This window comes from Quercus robur, chromosome 12 (assembly GCF_932294415.1).
Source record: "Quercus robur chromosome 12, dhQueRobu3.1, whole genome shotgun sequence".
NCBI classification, from domain to species: Eukaryota; Viridiplantae; Streptophyta; class Magnoliopsida; order Fagales; family Fagaceae; genus Quercus; species Quercus robur.
The window spans coordinates 42,164,496-42,186,067 of record NC_065545.1 but is presented as its reverse complement, the minus strand read 5'-3'; the positions used below and the strand labels follow the sequence as shown (position 1 = coordinate 42,186,067).

General features: G+C 32.3%; 1 protein-coding gene across 2 annotated transcripts; it reads left to right on the top strand.

Annotated features, from left to right (window-relative positions):
- Positions 1-10,918: 10,918 nt before the first annotated feature.
- LOC126707993 (lysine-specific demethylase JMJ13) lies at positions 10,919-20,205 on the top strand. Of its 2 annotated transcripts, none has more exons than XM_050407781.1 (11): positions 10,919-11,409; positions 12,805-13,150; positions 14,685-14,841; positions 14,921-15,140; positions 15,801-15,854; positions 15,943-16,022; positions 16,138-16,415; positions 16,535-16,915; positions 17,329-17,750; positions 17,900-18,181; positions 19,366-20,205. In XM_050407781.1, the coding sequence occupies exons 1-11, from the start codon at positions 11,407-11,409 to the stop codon at positions 19,738-19,740; spliced, it is 2,598 nt and encodes an 865-aa protein (XP_050263738.1). In that variant the 5' UTR covers positions 10,919-11,406; the 3' UTR covers positions 19,741-20,205. The 2 variants fall into 2 exon arrangements, with proteins under 2 accessions (XP_050263738.1, XP_050263739.1); XM_050407782.1 differs by having other exon boundaries at positions 10,921-11,409; positions 17,903-18,181.
- Positions 20,206-21,572: the final 1,367 nt, after the last annotated feature.

Genomic DNA, 21,572 nt, shown 5'->3' with positions numbered 1-21,572 from the left:
AAAAAGTCTAGCAAAATACCAATGGTACCCTTCATAAAAAAATTACTCACATAAACAGCAACAGCAACTCTCTCTCTCTCTCTCTGCGCAATGCAAAAATTGAATCTATCTTTCACACACAGCAATGCAAAAATTGAATCTAACTTTGAAAAAAGTATATGCATCTTTGTTGATCACACAAACTTTACCTAATTTATTCAAAATATATAAAATTTCATCAATGGATCTATCTTTGAAAAATGAAAGAGAGAGTGTTTTTTTTCTTTCTTTTTGTCTTGAGATGACATTTATAAAAATGATAATTTGAATTTCATTATAATTATTAATTTAATATATCCTTACATTTTTTTAATTAAAAATTGATCCAATTTTCTTTTAAATTTTTCATAAATGAGCATACAAAAATTTATTTAAAGGTTGAATATATCATATCATCATCTATATATACTATAAAATTGAAGCATGTTAACTTTTTGTTGACTTTTTTATATTGCTTCATATCATGCTACATAAACTTTGGAAGGTCCACAATTTTACACATCATTCTGATTTTAAAAAATAATTTATTTTAACTAAAAACCATGCCAAGTCTTTCAAAACCACCCGTATTTCATGTACGCTTCTTTGCTTTCTCCAAACCCTAAAACAACCTCCTCTATTTATCTTTACTAAGAGGGAACCTTAAGCTTCAACTTCTTTGGTACACTTGCTTTTGCTCTTTCTCTTTTTTGTGAATAAGTATTTTTTTCGCTTTTGTTTTTCCTTAACCCTTCTCAGTTGAGTCCGTTGGAGGTGATCTTGCGGCTGTCTTTTCTTCCAGGTCCAATGAGATTTTACATCATTTTTGTTGAAGATGGAGTTGAATAAGCCGTCTAACACAAGAATCCGACTATTTTTACTATCATTATGATTACAATAGAATACTTCCCACACACCTTTTTTTTTTTTTGGATGGAAATACCACAATACACTTGGAACACGATATTACTGTGTTGGATTTACTTTTGACTAAAAAAAAACTATTGTTTGGTTAGTAAAGAGATAAATAGTTTGAATTTTTACTAAACTAAAGTTTCTATTTAATATATTGACACTTGGGGAGGGAAGTTTATAGAGTAGAAGACTGCTTATATATATTCTTTTAATTTATTTTCATAAGAAAGGAAAATAATTTGGGTTCATTTTTTTGCAATATCTAAAATTGTTTGCCAAATTTTTTGCAAGCCAATGCACATTCAAACAATGACTTATTTATCAAATTGTAACTCAAAAGACAAAAGCAATTCATGCAATGGTATAATTTCATAATCAATTTAAGATTTTATAAAATTATTTTAGTCTATTACTAAATAGGTAGGTTCCTGTGCATTGCACGAGTTAGTGGTTAATATATTATATAATAAAAATTGGGCTTGGAAGCTGCGGTTGTGCCAAGTGGTTACCTTCACTAATTAGTAAATTAATTTTATATTATTTGTTATGATATATTTCCTCAAATTAAGGGATAATATTTAACAATTGTTTAATTTAGGTAAATTTTATCATTTAAATTTCAACAAATTTGAATTCTATTCAAACTAAAAGTCCATTATAAAAAATTCTAAACTCAAATCTCAAACAACAACTGACGTTTTCTTTCTAAAAAAAAAAAAACCATGTTTTGACTTCTACTCCAACTAAAAGTCTATAATCAATTGTAGGGACACAAAATCTTCAGCGGCCCATCAACGTTGTTGGGCTCGCGCAAGGAAAATCCCTCACAATGATATTTGTAGAGAGTGGGCTTAAAAAAGGCCAGCGTTGGGTCGCGGGGCGGCATCTCGGGCCGGACTACAGGCATACCGACATGAGGAAGAGCTTCGGGCTGGATATTCAGGCCCTTCAATCTTGTATCTAGGAGGATTTGGCTCCTCGGATATGATCCGAGGCGTGAGGGCGCTGTTCCCGGTCACCCATCGGTGGGATTTTAGGTGATGTCCGGCGTGTCTTATCCAGACACTCACTTTCATCAAGTCTTTCTCCAGAAGCCAGATGGGAGCCCCCCCTTTGGTCACATAACATTCTCTTTTATACTAGCCTACGTTAGTTGTCCTTCGTCCACGTGTAGGGTCGATCTTTCCGGAACAGATATCTGTCCCATCAGTCTAGTCCCAAATTTGCTGTAGATGATCCATAAAGCCTAAGATCCCGGCTCTGTTAGGGGCAGTGTTATGTCAAGGAAGGGTATTAAGGACTATTTCCATGAGATATTTTCTGACCTCTCAAGCTCGCCTGTATCCCATTTTCGTCAGTGGGGTCCTGGGCTTTCCGAGGACGGAGTGGTCCTCGGACGTGTCTTTGAGCCATATCGAGCTCACTACTTTCGGGCTTGGGACCTGGCCTCCTTTAGTTTGGGGGCCTGTGGATTCCCTATAAGTGAGCGAGCCGGGCCCGTAGATTCTTGGGCCCCCACATCAATATTTTGAGAACAACTAATTAGTAAATTAATTTTATACATTTAAACTTCAACAAATTTAAATTCTATTCAAATTAAAAGTTTATTATAAAAAATTTCAAAACTTAAATATTTCAAAAAATTTAAATTCTATTCAAACTAAAAGTCTATTATAAAAAATTCTAAATTTAAATCCTAGATAACAACCCATGTTTTTTTCCTCACAAAAAAAAAAAAAAAAAATCTTTTGACTTCTATTCCTACTAAAAATCTATTATCAACGTTTTAAGAACAACTAATTAATAAATTATCTTTATATTATTTGTTATGATTAATATTTTCTCAAATTAAGGGATAACATTTAACAAATATTTAATTTAAATAAAACTAAAAGTCTATCATCAAAATTTTATAAACTTAAATCCCACACAACTAATGTTTTTTTTTTAATCAATTTGCATCTTATTAAATTAGTATTTTATTAGGATATTAAGCTAAAAGACTCTTGACTAAGGGATAAAATTTCACAATAATTTAATTTAGATAAAATTTTATCATATAAGTATTGGAAATTTAATTTCTATTCCAACTAATAGTCTATTATCAAAATTTTCATATATATATATATATATATATGTGTGTGTGTGTGTGTGTATTAAGCAATGACTTTTAGATATAATCTCTCTTAACTGATAAAGGTATCCATATAATTAAATCCCACACAATACATTTCACGTTGTTGCATTTTTTTCACATTTTTTTTTTCAAGATGCAACTTACGCTTATGTTTTAATCTAATAAATTCATTTTACTTATTACTTTTTGTTTTTGAATTTGCGTGTAGGACATTATGATAAAGGAAGCTTACTATAAAAAAGCAAAACAATGGACATCAATTTAAGTTTTTAATTTTTTTATTCTCTTATGTTTAATTTGTGAGTGTTGATTTTTTTAATTAGACTATCACTAAAATTTTGTATTAAGGAACTATTTTGTTTATTATTGTTTGTGCTGGTTAGAGCATATATTAAACATAAACTCAAATAGGAATGATTAAACTCATTACATATCTCATATTAAAAAATTAACATAAAGCACAAAGAGAATTTTCAAACATAAAAATAGATAAACACTGATAAAGTCCAAATTCTAAACAATTAGAAATTAAAACAATTATTTTTTATAAAATTATTTACTTATTTTATAATTTATTATTACTATTTATTTAATAATTTTGTTTTAATTATTTTAAAAAAAATTTAGCTTACATATGAATTTTCATCAAACTGTGCATTGCATGAGAATAATACTAATATTATGTAAAACAAAGTTTGGCTTCAAACATGATTGGAGCTATCTTTCAAAACATAGGAATATTATTTTTAATTACCACATAATAAACTAGAGAAAGATAACTCCAAACATGTTTAGAGTCAATTTTTTTCTGCAACTTGTGCTAGCCCTGGTGGTAAATGGGTGATTGACATAACATATCAATTTCATTTTTGTGCTCTATAAATCTATAATACATTGATTTTGCATTTAGCTAAAAATTGGTTCTGGCCATTAATCCATGAGCATTTTTACGAGTGCCAAATTGCCAATAATATTTTTCTTGGTCCAAAATTTTACAAAAAGTTTATTTTTTGTTTTTAAATTTTAAAAAAGTTATTTTTTCATTCCTAAACTATTGAAAAATTTGTCTTTCATTTCTAAACTAATGAAAAATGTTTCACTTTCTGTCCTAAACTTAAAAAGAAAAATATATTTTTTCATTCTTAAATGTTATTGAAAAAATTATATTTTCATCCATACATTTTCCCTTTAAACTATTAAAAAAAACTTTTTAAAGTTTATGAATGAACAAATTTTTTTGGGAAAAGTTTAGAGACTAAAATAGTATTTTACCCTATAGAATATTAGAGAGAAATCTCGCTAAAAAGAAAGAAAAAAAAAGGAGAGAGAATTAGGAAATTATAATTAAGTTGCAAGGTATGCGGGCATGCATTTTCCGTAATACAAATAAAAGAGTAATATTACAGATACAAACTATTTTACAATATTTTTACAAAATATTGATATGGCCAACTTATTATTCGTTTTCATCCGGTCCCACTATTAATATTACTTTTTTATTTATCAATAATCACTCAACACATCAGCATTTTGTAAAAAAATTTGTAAAATAGTTTGTATCTCTAGCATTATTTTAAATAAAAAATATCAAATATAGAATATTAGTAATCAATTCAAAAAAGAAGGGGATATAACGGAAGAGAAATCTTTCTTTATAAAGGAATCCCACCAAAATTTTATATTAAATAATTCGAGAGTTATTCGGAAACGTGCAACCCAAATATGCAAATCTGCAATACTATTAATTATATCATTGAAAAAGTTTGGTAAGAATTATATTTTAGTGTGTTTAATTGTTTTAAAGGTTTTTCATATCCTTAAAAGTCTTGTAACACTTCTTGATATAAATATATATATAAGATTCACACATGAAGGGAAAATTGATAAATATACAGGTGTAAGTGAAATTACACAAGTTAGTAATGAAAAAAGTGAATGAGTAATTTATCTATCTATATTATTAATAAGATGATTCTCTTGTTTCATCTTCAATTTTTGGCGTATCAAAATATCCTCATACAAATTCTGAAATAACATACCCTTTAGTTTAATTTTTTTTCTACAAAAAAGCAAAAAATGCTAAAAACAATAATACTATCTTACATACAAAAGGAAAAAAATAAAAACCGTTATTCTCATCATCAATTTGTATTCAATGTTTGATTCCTATCTATATTTGTTATCTATATGAATTCAAATACTTCAATTATCTTCATGAAAAAAATACAAAATTACTGCTTCAAAAAAAAAAAAAAAAAAACTACCTCACGTAGAAAGTAAAAGCTACTTATTCTTATCCCGATATTTCTATGGGTTTTTTTTTTTTTTTTTTTAAATTCTTTATTACATTTCAAAATTTTTGTTATCTAAATTTTATATAGTTATCACAAATCTTCATCCATTTACACTAACGTATATCATCTTTCTTTTGTTCAAATTTCAAAAAATTTTACTTATCACAATTCTTATACCAATCAATAAATTCAGATGTCCAATTGGGTTTCAACTTTTTACAGTTCTCTATTTCATTTTTATAAATTATTTCACGTTACCTTACCTTCATCTTTAAAAAATAATAATAAACACACATGCTTATTTATCTATTACTTTTAAGTATTATAACACTAAACCAAAAAAATAAATAAATAAAAAAGAGCATTATTGCACGCACAAAACGTGTTTGATGAGTCTAGTATAACATAATTTGATAAAAACTCATAGTTTTAACATTTTGGATAAAGTTGTATATCTATATTTACTACTCAATTAGAGTTTATCCTTCATGTCATCTCCCTAAAATAAAATAAAAGAAACACATCTAACTCTCTCTCCAACGCCTTCCAAAAAAAAAACTCTCACTCTCCAACATATAATTTAAAAAACAATAGTCAATATATAACCCACATTATATAATTAGGAAGAAAGTCAACATTGAAAAAAAAGAAGTCAATGTTTTAGGAGCTATAAAATGATAAACAAACATTAGAGGCAATCAAAGTTATTAAAATGTTCCTATCAAAAAGAAAAAAGAAAAAAAGTTATAAAACTGTTAATTGATTATTATATATAAAAAAATTGAAATTATTAATTAGTTTCTTTATATTTGAGGCCACAAGAAGAGGGAATTTATTCTGTAAAAGTAAAAGGCATTAGTGATTAAAAATGAGCCAAGCATGCAGAATCAAAGCATTGGATCTCTTTTCCTAGTTTTTACTTTTTACAACTAACTAAAAAAAGCTGGTTTTCCCTTCCCAAGTGGTCCAAAGAAAAGGACTTTTGTTATTATTATTAATTTTTTTTTGCTGTAATCCGAATTCCAAACATGTAGCATATACACCAAAAGGGAAAGGGTATTGAAGTGAATACGCACTGTTCATCAGGCATTTTGGTCAATTCGAGAACTTTCCAAAAACAGAACCTTCATTAATCCCCCTCTACTCTCTTGCTTGATAAATACTGCATACTAATATAGCCTGTACTGTACACCCCAAAGTGCCCCCCTTCTAAAGCGAGTATCCCATCCTTATAAAAGTACACGCAAAGTAAGGAAAAGGGTTATTGTCTTCTTGATTCTTTTTTTTTTTTTTAATAAATATTTTTTAATATTTTATTTATTATTATTTTTTTAATTTTTTGAAAATGATAATCATGTGATGCTCATTAAGGTTGGATTAATATGAATCTCATTTAATACAAAAATTAGATATGATAGCTGCAATGGCCCTCTCTTTTGCCTCATAAATTAGCATTTGGCGAGCTATCTTAGAGGGAGACTCGTTGGTTGTTTTTAAAGCTCTGGTGGATGATGACTGTTCTTTGGCTCCATTTGGTTTGTTAGTCAAGGATGTGAAGGTTTTGTCTCAACATTTTGATCAATTGCTTTCTCTTATACAAAGAGATAAGGTAACTCTGTAGCTCATAATTTGACTAATATGTTATTGGCATTCTAGATTTTTTAGTGTAGATGGAAGAAGTTTCACCACAATTGCATTTTGCTTTACAAGTTGATTTTGTAGGCTTACATTAATAAAAATTTGATGCCTCTAAAAAAAAGACATAAAAATAATCTCACAGTCTATTTTAATATATTTTTTTCTTTCTATGAAGCCGACCCCATAGTTTATAAAACTGAAAAAAAATTGACATAAAACTACAAAAAAGGCAAAAAACTGTCCAAAAAAAAAAGTCAAAATAGTTTCTACCAATTAACACAACCCTTTCTCTTTTTAGCAAAGGAAAGGGTCAGTGGCTCATTTTTATTGCCACACGCAACATTTACTTCAAATATTAAAAAATAAAAAGGGATGTTTTGTCACTTCCTGCCACCAAAAAAAAACTGAAAAAGTAAACCCTTATTTTCGTACCCTATTTCGAAATTTAACCATTAAAGATACTCAATTTTACAATTCAATTTGTTAATGATTATTTTCAAAAGAAACATTTAAAGTTTAAATTTCATCATCCACAACTATTAAATAAAAAATCCAATTTAGTCACAACTTGATATATTAATATTGTTTACATAAAAAAATTATCTCAAAAGAAAAAAATGATTTACATTAAAAAAATTTGAAATATTAGTTGAATATGAAATTAAATATTTTACAATTTGTTAAAGTCAATTAATTGTGAGTGATCCACACCACACCCATTAGTTTTTTTTTTTTTTTTGTCAGGCACAAATCACAATAGATACTAGATAGCAAGTTGTGAATTGAATTTGTTTTCCTGAAAAATAGAAAGAAGGGGAAGCTGGCTAAAGTGGAGCCGAGTTGTGAAGCGAAGCTTGGAGAACAGTTTGGAAGGTTGACTTAGCTTTAAAGAGCCAAGCCGCCAAAGAGTCCTATGTAAATGTAAATCCTCCTATTTACACGCATACTTTTCTTAAGATTCAAAGCCCTTCCGTTTTCGCTTTCGCTGACTGTGGAAAACTAATCATTAGCCCAACTTCCGCGTAGCTAACTGCAAAAGCTAAAAAGTGCAACCAGCCAATAGGATTAGGAGTGAGAAACCCTAATCTAAACAGGCAACCGGTGACCGCCGGTGGTTTTGTACTTTTTTTTAATACTTTTTTTGTTGTTGAGAAATTACTTTTTTTAATATTTGTGTCTATTCTCTCTTTTCATGGACATTTATGACAAAATTGATGTACAGCAACTGAATGCTATTTCTTAGATTCATTTTTTTTTTTTTTTTAATTCAACCATGCCGTTAGTCAGTTACTTGACCAAAAATATACTTCAATTTTATGAAAAAAAATCATGTAGCTAAATTTTAAAGAAAAATTTTAAGAAACAACGTATCTAAAGTATTGTATCTAAATTTTGTTATTTATGTATTTATTCTCTAGAGTTCACTGTCTCATACATACTAAGTAATTAAATTATTAGATTCATGAACATTTATCTATCTATTATCTAGAGTTTACCTTCTCATCTATACTAAGTAATTACACTATTAGATTCTTAAAGGAATATGATCATGATGTTGTTATAAGCACAAGTTGCATTATTTTTTGTCTTAATTTTATTTCAAATAATATAAAATTTAAAAATTAGCTAATTTTTGGCTTTTTATTTTATATTTTTGCAAAAAGCTAATGAAAATAAATTTTTAAAAAATAATCTAAAAAATAAGTCATACTCAAATAAAGAAAATAAACCCAATTGACCTAAAATCACTAAATTCATCTAGTGTATTAGACTCAGTTAGAAGGTGACACGTATCTAAAAATAAATATATATCATCATTTCAACGAGTCTAGTATTACCGAACATTGAACCTAATTCTACACCCATAAATAAATGGAAAAACCATAATTTTGAGTAATATTGTTTAGGAAATAGCGTAGGGGGGAGGGGTGGTGGTGGTGGTTCTCGTGAATGGGAAAGGCTGGTCATATGGGAGCGTGAAACCTGCTGTAACCGCCAGCTATTTCCGTTCTGGCACAACACGCCGCACCCACAGTAACATAGAAAAAGCTCCTGAAACCCCTCGGTAGCTTTATTCGCCTGACACGTGTACTTTCTTTGCAGAGTTCTCGCCACGTGTCGAGTTCATGTTCTCTCTCTATCTCGCACACGCATAAAATGGTGTAGTCTAGTAGTAGTTCACTCACATTACGAAACTGAATTCTTCGGTGCCTTCCTTCCTTGTCGCAAAGTCTACAATGCCCCTTGGTTTTTAGCGTAAAGTAACAAACTGACTAGGACAAACTTGTCTTTTCGTCTACCCAAGACTAACTAACTGGAAGGTAGGTGAAACAAATCCTGTACAGATCGGCAGTTTCAACGGGTAAAGTACAAGCGCATATAGATTTGGGATCAACTAGGTTAGTCTGCTTTTGACCGTTCAAAGTCACTGATGGAAAAAATCAACGGTCAGATCTTCTTGTTCTGTACAAGGTTACTCTCTATTTACCACACGTGATACTTCCGTCTTTCCTGCCACTTTCCCTCTCTCTGACCACAATAGAAACCAAGAAGCTCCAGAACTCATCGGGAATACCGTCAAATTTATTGACGCTTATACCCTCAGTAAATCAATTAAAACCATTTATCTTTTGAGAAAATATTGAAAACAAGATAAGTTGCAAATTGATCATTTTTATTAATTTTGTTTTATTAACCCATGAGGACTTGTCAAAATTGGTCTTTTCATCTAAAATTCCTTAATTATAATTGATAGAATATTGTAAGTGATATGTAAAAAAATAATCAACAAAATTAAGATGTACAGTTTATTTTGGACAAATATTAAACCTCACAAATTACTAAAAATAAAAAATTTAACTTGTATAAATTAGTTTGCAACTAACCACTAGACATTGCACGAATTTGCTCAATTCCACTTCGGGGAGCGACGCCTCCCACCTTACCTTATAAAGCCTTTGGCCTAAGGAAGTGTGTATCGTAGTGTGTGTGACTTTTTGTGAGAAGACTTTCGTCTCGGCCCCCAATTAAGTATTGTTCGCTGACACACACTACGGTACATCCTTCCTTAAGCCAAAGACTTATAAGGTAAGGGTGGAAGACGTCTCTCCTCAGTGTGGAATTGAGCAAATTTTTGCGGGTGGGACGTAGGTCGATCCTTACCCTTCCCGAAGCGAACAATACTTGATTGGGGGCCGAGACGAAAGTCCTCCCACAGTTACCTTTTTTATTTTTTTATTTTTGTATTGTTTGTGAGTTTATTACTTTTTTTAAAGTTTTTTTTTGTTAATAAATAATCTAACTTTTAGTTTTTAAAATTCTTAAATGGACACTAATCCTTCTATCTCAATTTCATTAATTGACCGAAATTAGTCACCTATTATGTAACTATTATAATAGAAAAAAGATTGTCACGTTTTTGTGATTTTTTTTTTTTTTTACAGAATGAGCACATACACATTACATGACCATTTCATGTAAAAAATAATTAATAAAATTAGGACGGATTAAACTTCACTAATTTATGTTAAGAGTATTGTAATTCAACTAATTGATGATTTTTAAAAATAAATATAAAATTTTATGTCAAAAAGATAAATACAAATATGACACCACATTAATTGGGTTGCAACTTACCAAAACCATGGGTTTATTTTTTGCATTTGGGCTAGAAAATATTTAATTATTACGGGGGTAATATGGTAAAGTAAAAAATAAAGAATGACAGCTTCCAAAACCAGCGAAACGTTCGTGAGTAGATATAAAAACGCGTTTTGGACGGCATAGCGTTTGGTTGAACCACCTAACAACCACCACTTTTCTTCACACTTCTTTACCTTTTAATTTATTAATATCAATAATAACTCTTTTTTTATTTAAATACTTTTAAAACACAAAAAAAATTTGTTTTTGCCACATTAAAGCGTCAATATTTTGGAGTATAAAGCTTTCAATTATCCTCTCCTACCTCTTTTTCGGTTTTCTCAACTCTCTCTCTCTCTTTTTCCCTCTTTCTCTCTCTCTCACCGGCTCCGGAAAACCTCGTTCCCTCGCCGGAAAACCGCTCATTCACCGGCGAGAAAAAGTCTCCGTCTAGCCGGAAAACCGCACGCCTCTCTCTCATTGACCTCTTCGGATTTCCTTTTCAGTTTCCCGCGAATCGAAGCCCAGAACGCTTCGGATCTCCGAGTTTGACTCGGTCCGGCCTCGCTCGTGGCGTTTCGTGAGAATGTGGCGGCCCTGGTTGGCGTGGAAGGCTTCGTGTTGATTTTTCAAAGGCAAGGATCGTGATCTAGGGTTTGTTTTCGGGATTTGGATTCGGTTTTGAGGCTGTTTTCGCGTTTCTGTTGTTGTTCGGTGAAGCTAACCGAGACGGAGGACTATAGAGAAGGATTTCGGAATGAGATGGTACGTGCTTCGTGTTTTTTTGTTTTTTTTTTTTCTCCTCTCTCATATATAATTTTCATTTTCTGAATTTCCGGTTCAAACTTTTTGTGAATTCGTTTTCTTCTTTTTCATGGTTTAGATCTTGGACATTGTTTGTTCTGAAACACTTTCATAATTTTCCTTTTATAATTATCATTTTACAATTTTTATTGGATTTGTTTTTGCTATGAATCAAGCTTATATGATGCATTTCTGAGAAGTTTTTTTTTTTTTTTTTTGGGAAAAATATGAGTTAAAAATTTCTCCCTCTAGATTTTCTTTCTATTTATACAATTTTAGTAATAAAGTGTAAATACTGAAATTTATTTCTATTTATGATTTTTTGGGAAGTAAACGGTTTCTAAATTGGTTTTACTATTTTTATTTTATTATTTTAAAAAAATTAGTTTTCAAATTTTCTTTTTCTAATTATGTTTTATTGGGGTGTCATTTTTATAGGATTAAAATTTTTTTTTTTAAAAAAAAGAAATTTTTTGGGGCTTCATATTTCATGTAATCACAAAGCTAAAAGAGACGTGTTGATGGTTTCAAACGAGACTGCTGAATATTTGACTATGTATGGATAAGATTGATAGTTGCCGTTGAAAAATGTTTGGACTGGAAGGAGTCTTTATAGGTCAATTTGCTAATTCCTAGAGGGATTGGTGTACTAATTTTTTGATTCTGGCTGCGCATTGATTAGTTCGTGTGAATCTTTGACTCTCTAATACTTCTAGTTTTTGATTGAATGCAAGTGTGAATATGATTAATACGTCCTGAATATTTTATTGATTCCATTTTGATCGCCATCAAAGACCCATATATGAGTGTCTACTTCCTTCTGGTTCGTAGATTTTTGAATGAAAAAGCATATTTTGCAGCGGAAGTTTGATAATTTTTTGATGATGATATGAATTGATGGATTAGAGATTATATTTTAGTTTGGGGTCTTAGTTAGATTCATTACCTGGGGACTAATTTGATGAAAGCTTAGTGTATATTCTTGAAGCAGTTTCCACATTTTGGTTGATAAAGATAAATGTGGATACTCTTGTCACATTTTGTTTTGGGTGCAATCTATGAATGCTTTATTTGAATTCCACAACCTACCTATTTTTGCTCGGAGGAAAGATTTTCTACCCAGAATTCAATTTGAGTGTGCTGATCCACTGGCTATTAGCGACAGGGTTAGCCCTTGCTATGGTTGTAGTTTTTTGAACAACAATAACAGTATATTTCGTCTTCATCATGTAATTTAAGTGCAATTAGTGCATATTTGAATGCTAATAACATTTATGGGTTATTGGTTAATTAGGACCTGATCTTTGTTAGGTCATTCCTGATTTGAGTGCTTTACTTTATTTTTACTTCTGACAGGTAGAAGGAAGGGTTCGTTTGTCAAAAGAGGCACAAAATGGGTTGGAATTTCTGAAGCGTAAAAGGCTTCAGCGAATGAAATCAGAATCTGTCGCTGAGACTGTGAGCGTCATGAACACGATGACTAGGAGTGGTGGAGATGCTTTGAGAGCTTCCTCATCATGTGGTGTGAGGCTACATGGTAATGCAGATGTCTTTTCAAAGCGCAAGGTGGACAAATTTGATACAAGTGATCTAGAATGGACTGAGAAAATTCCAGAGTGTCCTGTATATACTCCTACAAAGGAGGAGTTTGAGGATCCTTTTGTATTTTTGCAGAAGATAGCTCCAGAAGCTTCAAAACATGGTAACTTTCCCTTTAATTATTTGTTCTGTATTGAATCAAGCTTGTTGTGCGGATTTTGTTTTAATATTTTGAAATTACTATTGCCATAAATTGAGCTTTTTGAGTTTGATACACCACATGTGGTCATAGACTCAAATGCAAACCGACAGATGCTCCATTTACAGTGGTGCTTTATGTTTTTGGAAGAGCTCTGTGTAATAAACAATGCTATATGTGGTCATGTTAACCCAAAATATATCATATTTAGGCCTTGAGATGTATTATTTTGATTCAGTAGTAATTTAAAGTAAATATTTTTTCTTTTTCATATATTATTTCATTGGTAAAGTAACCTATTCCAGAGTGAGTTTAAAGTTTTCTAGAATGAGTTTTGGTCTCCCACTTGTAATTTCCAAATTGATTAGGTTGTAGCATGCAGGATGTGGAGGTTAGCTGGTTTAGTTTTTATAGGGTCTTTTGGAGTTAAAACTCAACTTAGTATGTACTTAATTATCTGCCTATATTGAACTTTACTCTGCAGCTTAAGTATGTACATGGGCATCCACTCTGAAGGCCTTGAGCTTTCAGAGTATTGGTATGATTGGCTTTACTCATTTTTCAATGCTTGCTGATTGCCGGAAACTTATCACCTTGTTCACATTACTATGCAAGAGATTGGTTCCATCTTTGGATGGGAACCTTTTGAAAATTGTTAGCGAATTCTATGTTGAGAGCATGGGTTTTAGTAATTATAACTCTTAATCAAGTTCTGCTCATGATGAAGAATCCATGGGGAAGTTTTACAGAAACATATGGAAAATCAGATGGATAGAAGCCATGCAATTCAGTCAATTTTGAATAATTGTCCCAATTATAGTTTTATACAGACACAATAACTTTCTTAGTCTCCTTAATGTTATAAATAATACCACGTAGGGGAGCAGTGGCTGCTGAATATTTCAGGTTAAAAATTTTAATTCTCAGTTTCCCCTCATTTTTAAATTTTGAAGTTAAAAAGCTAACACCTGACTCACTGCACATTTTACCACTTGAGCAATACCCAGTGGCCAGATCTTCCTTTTTCCGAAAGTGCTATATTACACTCTGGATGTGGGTTAACTAGTGATTTTCTTTTTCAATATAAAATTTGGTTGTATTTTAAAATTGGGTATTCAAGCCCACTCTTTTTTTTTAATTTGTTTACAAACATTCCTTTTTAATTTTCCTAATTGTGTTTGCATTTTGAAAGTGCCTTGTTTGTTGCGATTACAAAATACTAGAATTCATTAGAATTAGCACTTAGGCAGGGATATCTGGGATAACAACAATTCTTGAATTAACTCTTAGATATAAAGTATAGATTATTATTCAAATATGTTTTGGCATTTGTTTTCCTGCCATCTCTGGTGTTTTCTAATGGAAATTATAGTTTTTTTTTTTTAACCTTTTCTTTTGGTTGCACTGGCTGCTTCTCATTAAGCTTTTAATGTTTTATTTTTCTCGTGAATGGAATTTTGACACACTTCACTACCTTTTTTATATTGACTGAAATCAGGTATATGCAAGATTATTTCCCCATTGAGTGCTTCTGTTCCAGCTGGGGTTGTACTGATGAAGGAGAAATCTGGATTCAAGTTCACAACTAGAGTACAGCCTCTTCGTCTTGCTGAGTGGGACTCTGATGACAGGGTCACCTTTTTCATGAGTGGAAGGTGAGTTCCTTTACTATATTTGAGTATAATATTTTCACTGGCTTATTCTTCTTGTTTTGAGTAAGTGTAAACTTTTCAGAAATTATACTTTTCGTGATTACGAGAAAATGGCGAACAAGGTTTTTTCTCGTAGATATTGTAGTTCGGGATGTCTTCCTGCTGCATATATGGAAAAAGAATTTTGGCAAGAAATTGCTTGTGGAAAGACAGAAACTGTTGAATATGCATGTGATGTTGATGGTAGTGCCTTTTCGTCTTCTCCCATTGATCAGCTTGGAAATAGCAAGTGGAATTTGAAGGTTTTGATTCTCTAATAACTTTATTCTTTCTGTACTTGAAGAGAGGTTTTTTTTGCTTAATTTTAGCAGGAGAGAAATTGTTGTAGAATAACTAGAACTGGCTAAGTTTGTGAATAGCTTAGTATATCTCTCCTTTGTCATGTAAACTGATTTTCTGACTTGAATGATGATTAGGTGCTCATGTTTTTATTTCTAGTCTATGTACTTTTCAAAGCGATATATTTAGGAGCATTGACCTTTGTTTTATAGGAAATGTCCAAACCTCTCCAATTAAGACTATATGGCATAATAATCTGTTTGTCGATGTAGTCCACTCTGAAATTCCCATAGGATGAACAACTTCAAGGAAGAGCAAGAGAACATGTTTATGGCCTTAGTAACTGACTTGAAGAGCATAGCTTTTTAAACTTCTGTACGTTTTTAGCAACTTGATGTCTTTGATTGCTTTTAATCACTGGTTAGAGTTGTTTCATGCCAATTAAGGAGAAATTAATGTCAAGAATAGAACAGAGGAGTTTGTAGAAAACTGAAAAGAGAGAATTAATACTAATCAGTGTGGTCTTTTTTTTTAGTGGGTACTTTTTCCTCACTAAGATGACTGAAATACTTGCAAGACGACTTTGTAATGTCTTCTATTGATATCTCTTCTGTGATTTTCAGAAACTATCACGGTTGCCCAAGTCTGTTTTGCGTCTTCTGGATAGAGGAATTCCGGTATGCAGATATCAATTTTCTACTTTCTTGAAAATTCTGCCTTATTCACATAATTTGTATTCATCCACGTAAATTGCATTTATTGCAGGGAGTAACTGATCCCATGCTTTACATTGGAATGCTGTTTAGTATGTTTGCTTGGCATGTGGAAGATCATTATTTGTACAGGTATGAGTTTCTTTATATATATAGTTTCAGTGGATCCAACATCTCTGCCCTGTATGCTAAGAAATATAATTATATTTATATTTCATTTATTTGCTTTGTCTTTGTGTTTTGGCAGTATAAATTATCATCACTGTGGGGCAGCAAAAACTTGGTATGGCATTCCCGGTCATGCGGCTTTAGACTTTGAAAAGGTGGTCAGGGAGCATGTCTATACTCATGATATTCTATCAACTGATGGGGAGGATGGAGCTTTTGATGTCCTTTTGGGGAAAACTACTCTGTTTCCGCCAAATATTTTGTTGGAACGTGGTGTCCCTGTTTACAAGGCTGTGCAGAAGCCCGGGGAGTTCGTAATTACTTTCCCAAGAGCATATCATGCTGGATTTAGTCACGGTTAGATTTTTTTGAATGTTTGGTTATTCCACAGATTAAAAGTAGCATAATAATAGATTCCCTCTCTTGATTATTTTGTCAGTATTTTGAAATGTACTTATATTGTTATGAAAATATAGGTTTCAATTGCGGTGAGGCTGTGAACTTTGCAATTGGTGATTGGTTTCCCTTGGGGGCTGTAGCTAGCCGACGCTATGCACTTCTTAACAGGGTGCCTCTGCTTCCTCACGAAGAACTTTTGTGCAAAGAAGCAATGATTGTCTCTATGAGTGTAGAAGTTGAAGATTTGGATTATTCATCTCATCATTGGATTAAGATCTGTTTTGTAAATTTGATGCGTTTCCAGCACTGTGCCCGCTGGTCTCTAATGAAATCAAGGGCTTGCAATGGTCTTTCTTCATTTTCTCATGAAACCATTCTATGCAGCATTTGCAAACGTGATTGTTATGTAGCTTATATCAGCTGCAACTGTTACATGCACCCTGTCTGCCTTCGCCATGGTATGCTTTTCTTGATTTACTGCTTCATAGACCAACAGTTTTAAGTTGATATGTTTGTTTAGAGACTGGTTGTCTCATATTTTATTTTGAATGGGTCTTCTAAATTTTTTAAAAGCATTTATGGGACAAATCCATCTTTGTGAATGGGGTCATGATAGAAACTTATGATTGAGCTAGATGAAAATTTGGAAAACATGACATACTTTTGTTTAAGATTTATATAATTATTATGTTTCCTCTGAATTTCCCATTCATTATCATGGATATGCTTTATTATTATATTTATTATTTTATTTCCCTACAAAAGTTATATGCAAAACACTGTGAACTAATTCAATTTTTATTAGACATCCAGACAGACTTTAAAGAAAAAAAATTGTCTTTCTGATTGCTTTCCTGATTGCCTATCCCAGATATTGAGTCTCTTGACTTCTCGTGTGGGACCAATCATACTTTATTTCTGAGGGAGGATATTTCAGAAATGGAAGCAGCCGCCAAGAAGTTTGAGCAGGATGGGGGAATATTAGAGGAGATTCATCGGCAAGCTAGAAGCGGTGATAACTTGTATTCATACCCCCTTTCGTATATGTTTCAGAAAGCTGAAAAAGATGGATATTCTCCATATTGTGAGATAGAGTTTGAGGCGAACCCTGAACTTTCTGTCACAACTCAGGATCACTCGCAAGATCTCGAGTGTGTTGCTGATAGCCAGCCCATGTTGAGTTTTGGAAAAGAAAGTATTAGATCTGAAACATCTGAAGTTTCCCTTTCTGGTGCTGTGTCAACTAATTCTTCTTCAGTAGACCCTTTTGAGAGCTCACCTGTGCCAAAAAATGTAAGAACTAGCTCTCTGATTGCCAAGTGTGGCTGACCTATGTGTTAGCTTAACAATTTGTGTGGTTTCTTCTGCGTGAGCAGTAAATTAACTTAAAATTGATTTTTGAAGCAATTAAAGTTCATTTTCGGTATTTTTATTTTCTTAAGCAGGTAAAGAGAAATGCTAACTTTAATTCTGGGAATCCTGGCTCTACAAATTTTTCTGAAGAAGCTACACGCTACACATATGAATCTACTCGATCCTCCCAGTCCTGTGATGAATGCTTGACACTGCCAAGAAATCTTCATAAATTTGGGGTAAAGCCTACTGTTGATCAAGACAGTGATGATTCTGATTCGGAGATATTTAGGGTTAAACGCCGTTCTTCACTCAAGGTGGAAAAAAGAGATGTGAATGATGCCATGCATGCAAAGCAATCTGATCACCAGGTCCGTTTTAGAAATGTCTTAATTTCTGTTGTATGCATTGGGTGTCATAATATTTATCATTAGGTACTGTAACATCACACTTTTACCTGCTATATCGTTGCTGTGTATTTTTTTTTATATGTTATTCTGCTTTATTAACAATTAGTTGTTTGACTTTTCCAAGAGCATCAAGTAGCTTGACATTTTTTTAATTTTTTTAATGGTGGTGCCTTTTGAAATCTGAATCTTCTTGCCAAGGCTTATTGACATTGGTATTTGTTCCTGTTTCTCATAATGATCTCTAGCTCTATTTCAATGGAATAAGCCTTTTTCTAATACATCTTATATAAATACCTTTTCTCTTTTACTCAAGTAACCCAATTGGAATACAATGTGAAAGCAAAATTGCATTAGTTTTGACAACTATGTCCAAGATTCAAAACCTATTTTATACATTTGTTACTTCTTTTGGATTTCTCATTCATAAACATGCTCCATTTCTTTCTTTAAAGGTAGGACTAGAGTTATTTGGATCTCTAAAACCCTTGTTGTTAATGCTGTCTCTCTCCAGTTTTTCCCAACTGCAGAGGCTCCAATTCCTCTCATTATGGTGTCATGATAACACAGCATTTTGTTGCTTTCAGTGACTATTTGCTGTGTATACTAAGATGCATAATAAATACATTTAGGTATGAAAATGTCCTGCATTGTGTATTGGGTGTCATTTGTATAAGGAAGTTATAGCAACAGCCCGTGTTCCTTTTTTTTCCCTCCCCAGTTAGGATAATTTGCTTTCTTTTTGGTTTCTACTTTCTAAACTTTGATTTCTAATTTAATGTGCATTGTTGCCTATAAGTAATGTTGCTGATCACATGGACTCTTAATTAGCTTTCTGTAAGGCTCTGCCAAGGCCTGATTGCAAATGTTTCTTTTCTCCTAAAATCTATCTAAGGGCAGTGGCAATGTGTGTCAAATCACTTTTGCATACTTGATTTTGATTAATGCACAGAACAGTAGACTCAAAGACTATTTCATCTGCTCATTGTGACTGTTACTATTTCTTTTGGATCCTGTCACACCATTACAAGTCCATATTCTTGTATATTTTCTGTGATTTTTAATCACAGATGTCTATTTATGCTAGCTTTATATTTTGTTTTAATCATGCCAATTTGCTCACTGCTGTGGTATCTTAATTTAAATAGGGTCTTAAACGGCTGAAAAAAGTCCAACCTGATGGGAGGTGTGGGCAATTGATGCCGTCTGATTGCTGCAGAACTGATGAATCAAATTTAAAAATTTTCCCTCATAATTCTAAAGAAGCTCCGGACAGTGCTTTGAGGGACAGGTTTGCAAGAGGAAGTTCCATGCCCATTTCCATCAAGTATAAGAAGATGGCCACTGAGGAAGCAATAAGTAGACAACAAGAACACAGAAGGGATAGATACCAACTTGATTTGGGAAAGAGCATGAGGGAACCACCCCCTATAGAGATTGGGCCAAAGCGTCTTAAAGTCAGAGGCCCATCGTCATATCTAGGGACAGAGCAGGTTGGATTGAAGTTTAGATCACTAGAGTGACAAGAATTCCAGTTGGCCTGCCTTAGGAGCATCATCTTGAGCCTGACTTTGCTAACTTCATTTTCTCTAATGGGGTTCTAACAACACGGATAATCTGAAGATTGATTACGGGGGAGCAGCAGTAAAAAATTAACCAAGATTAGGATTAAAATTTATATTCTTTGTGCAAGCCTCAAATTGAGGCTTGCACTGGTGGTGATTCTTGGGGTTCTCGGGCCGGGGTGTTTTTCCGTCTTTGGCAGGGGAACCTTCCTGCATGGTAAAATTTAGAGATCTGACAGTGAATGATGTAAATTTGTTTTTATCACTCAATTAATTGTTTTTAGGAATGTGGGTATTCCTATTGGTCTCTCATGTAAGGTCAGCTCTGCTGCTTCCCATTTTAGGTTCTTTATTCTTTTTGTAGCAATGGTCCTTGTACCTCGGACTACTTGAATAAAAATCAGTGAAATGCCTTTTTTCTTTTTCCTTCTCTCTTAATGATTTCATTTCTTCGCTTTGTGGTCCATGGTTCTGAATTTAATGTTTCTTTCCTTGTGGAAGTTTACTACATCGTACTGCTAATTATGTTGACCAAGTTAGCTTTTGGACAATGTATGCAGAATGGCACAAGAACTGCAACATTGGCTATGACACGGATGTGACCCCAAAGTTGATTGAATTTGGCATCATGGTTGTTTTAATCTTGAATCATATGGAGAGTTGTTTATTTATTTATGTGTATTGTGTATTAGACCATTAGGGACCACCTATCAAAAAAAAAAAAAAAAAAAAAATTAGACTATTAGGGACCTTAAAATCAATAAAATGCTATAATTTTTATTTGGTAAGTAGACATATATAATAAAAATAAGAGCATTTATGGGAGGGAATTGGTTGTGAAAACTTTGTACCATTATTACTATTGCTTTTCTTTAACCATGTTCACACAAAACCTACGTATTCAACTTTCTTCCACCTCATTAGACACCATCAAATACTTAGTAGTTTGCAGTTACCTGCCTGCATATTGTCGAGAATTTTACAAAGTAGTATAAGAGTGTGTGTGTGGATGTTTTGGTTGAAATTTTAATTCATCATGTTGTTAGGTTTTCTTATTCTTCTTTGCAAATTCTATTGCAAAAGCATAATGGTCCATCGTGGAGGCAAATCTCATAATTGCCTTATAGATAGGCTAGCAAAGACAACTGCTAAATTCAAGGCTGCTAACAACTTTGTGGGTTATCTTTACTCATTATCTTTCCAATGAACAATGTATCTTTACTCACAATCACTCTTAACGATTTTTACTTATGATCATTCCAACGAATAATGTATCTTTACTCACAATCATTCTAACGAACAATGTATGCAAGAACACTTTCTCTTCTTTTTTTTTCTCTGCCTTACTTTTTTTCTTTTTTAAATAATTTTTTTCCTTATATGATATAAGGATGAAGGTAGGATGATATGTACAACAATTTTATTTTATTTTATTTTGATAATTTGATGGTTATGATAACAGGAAGGGAATTTGAATCTTGGTTCTTCTCATAAAAATGAGTAGGCAATGCCACAAAATTACAAAATTCTTGACATGTTGACATTTAAGACATATCAAATACATATGTAACTTAGAAATAAGGGGAAAAAATGTTTGCATGTTTATGGTTACATCTTTTTGCAATATTTATAGCTAATTGTGTGTGTGGCTGTGTGCACCCACTTCCCCCCTAAACCATTTGCATTTTGTATTGGTCATGAAACTTTCCGTGTCAAAGCTGCCCGTGGGCCTAGGAATTTTAGGCGATTTCCTAAGGTGCCCATTAGAAAAGGTAAATTGTGGGTCTATA

Coding starts and splice junctions, on each gene's coding strand:
- LOC126707993 (XM_050407781.1), top strand. Junction 13,151..14,684: donor TCCAGAAGCTTCAAAACATG/GTAACTTTCCCT, acceptor GACTGAAATCAG/GTATATGCAAGATTATTTCC. Junction 16,416..16,534: donor TCATGCTGGATTTAGTCACG/GTTAGATTTTTT, acceptor ATGAAAATATAG/GTTTCAATTGCGGTGAGGCT.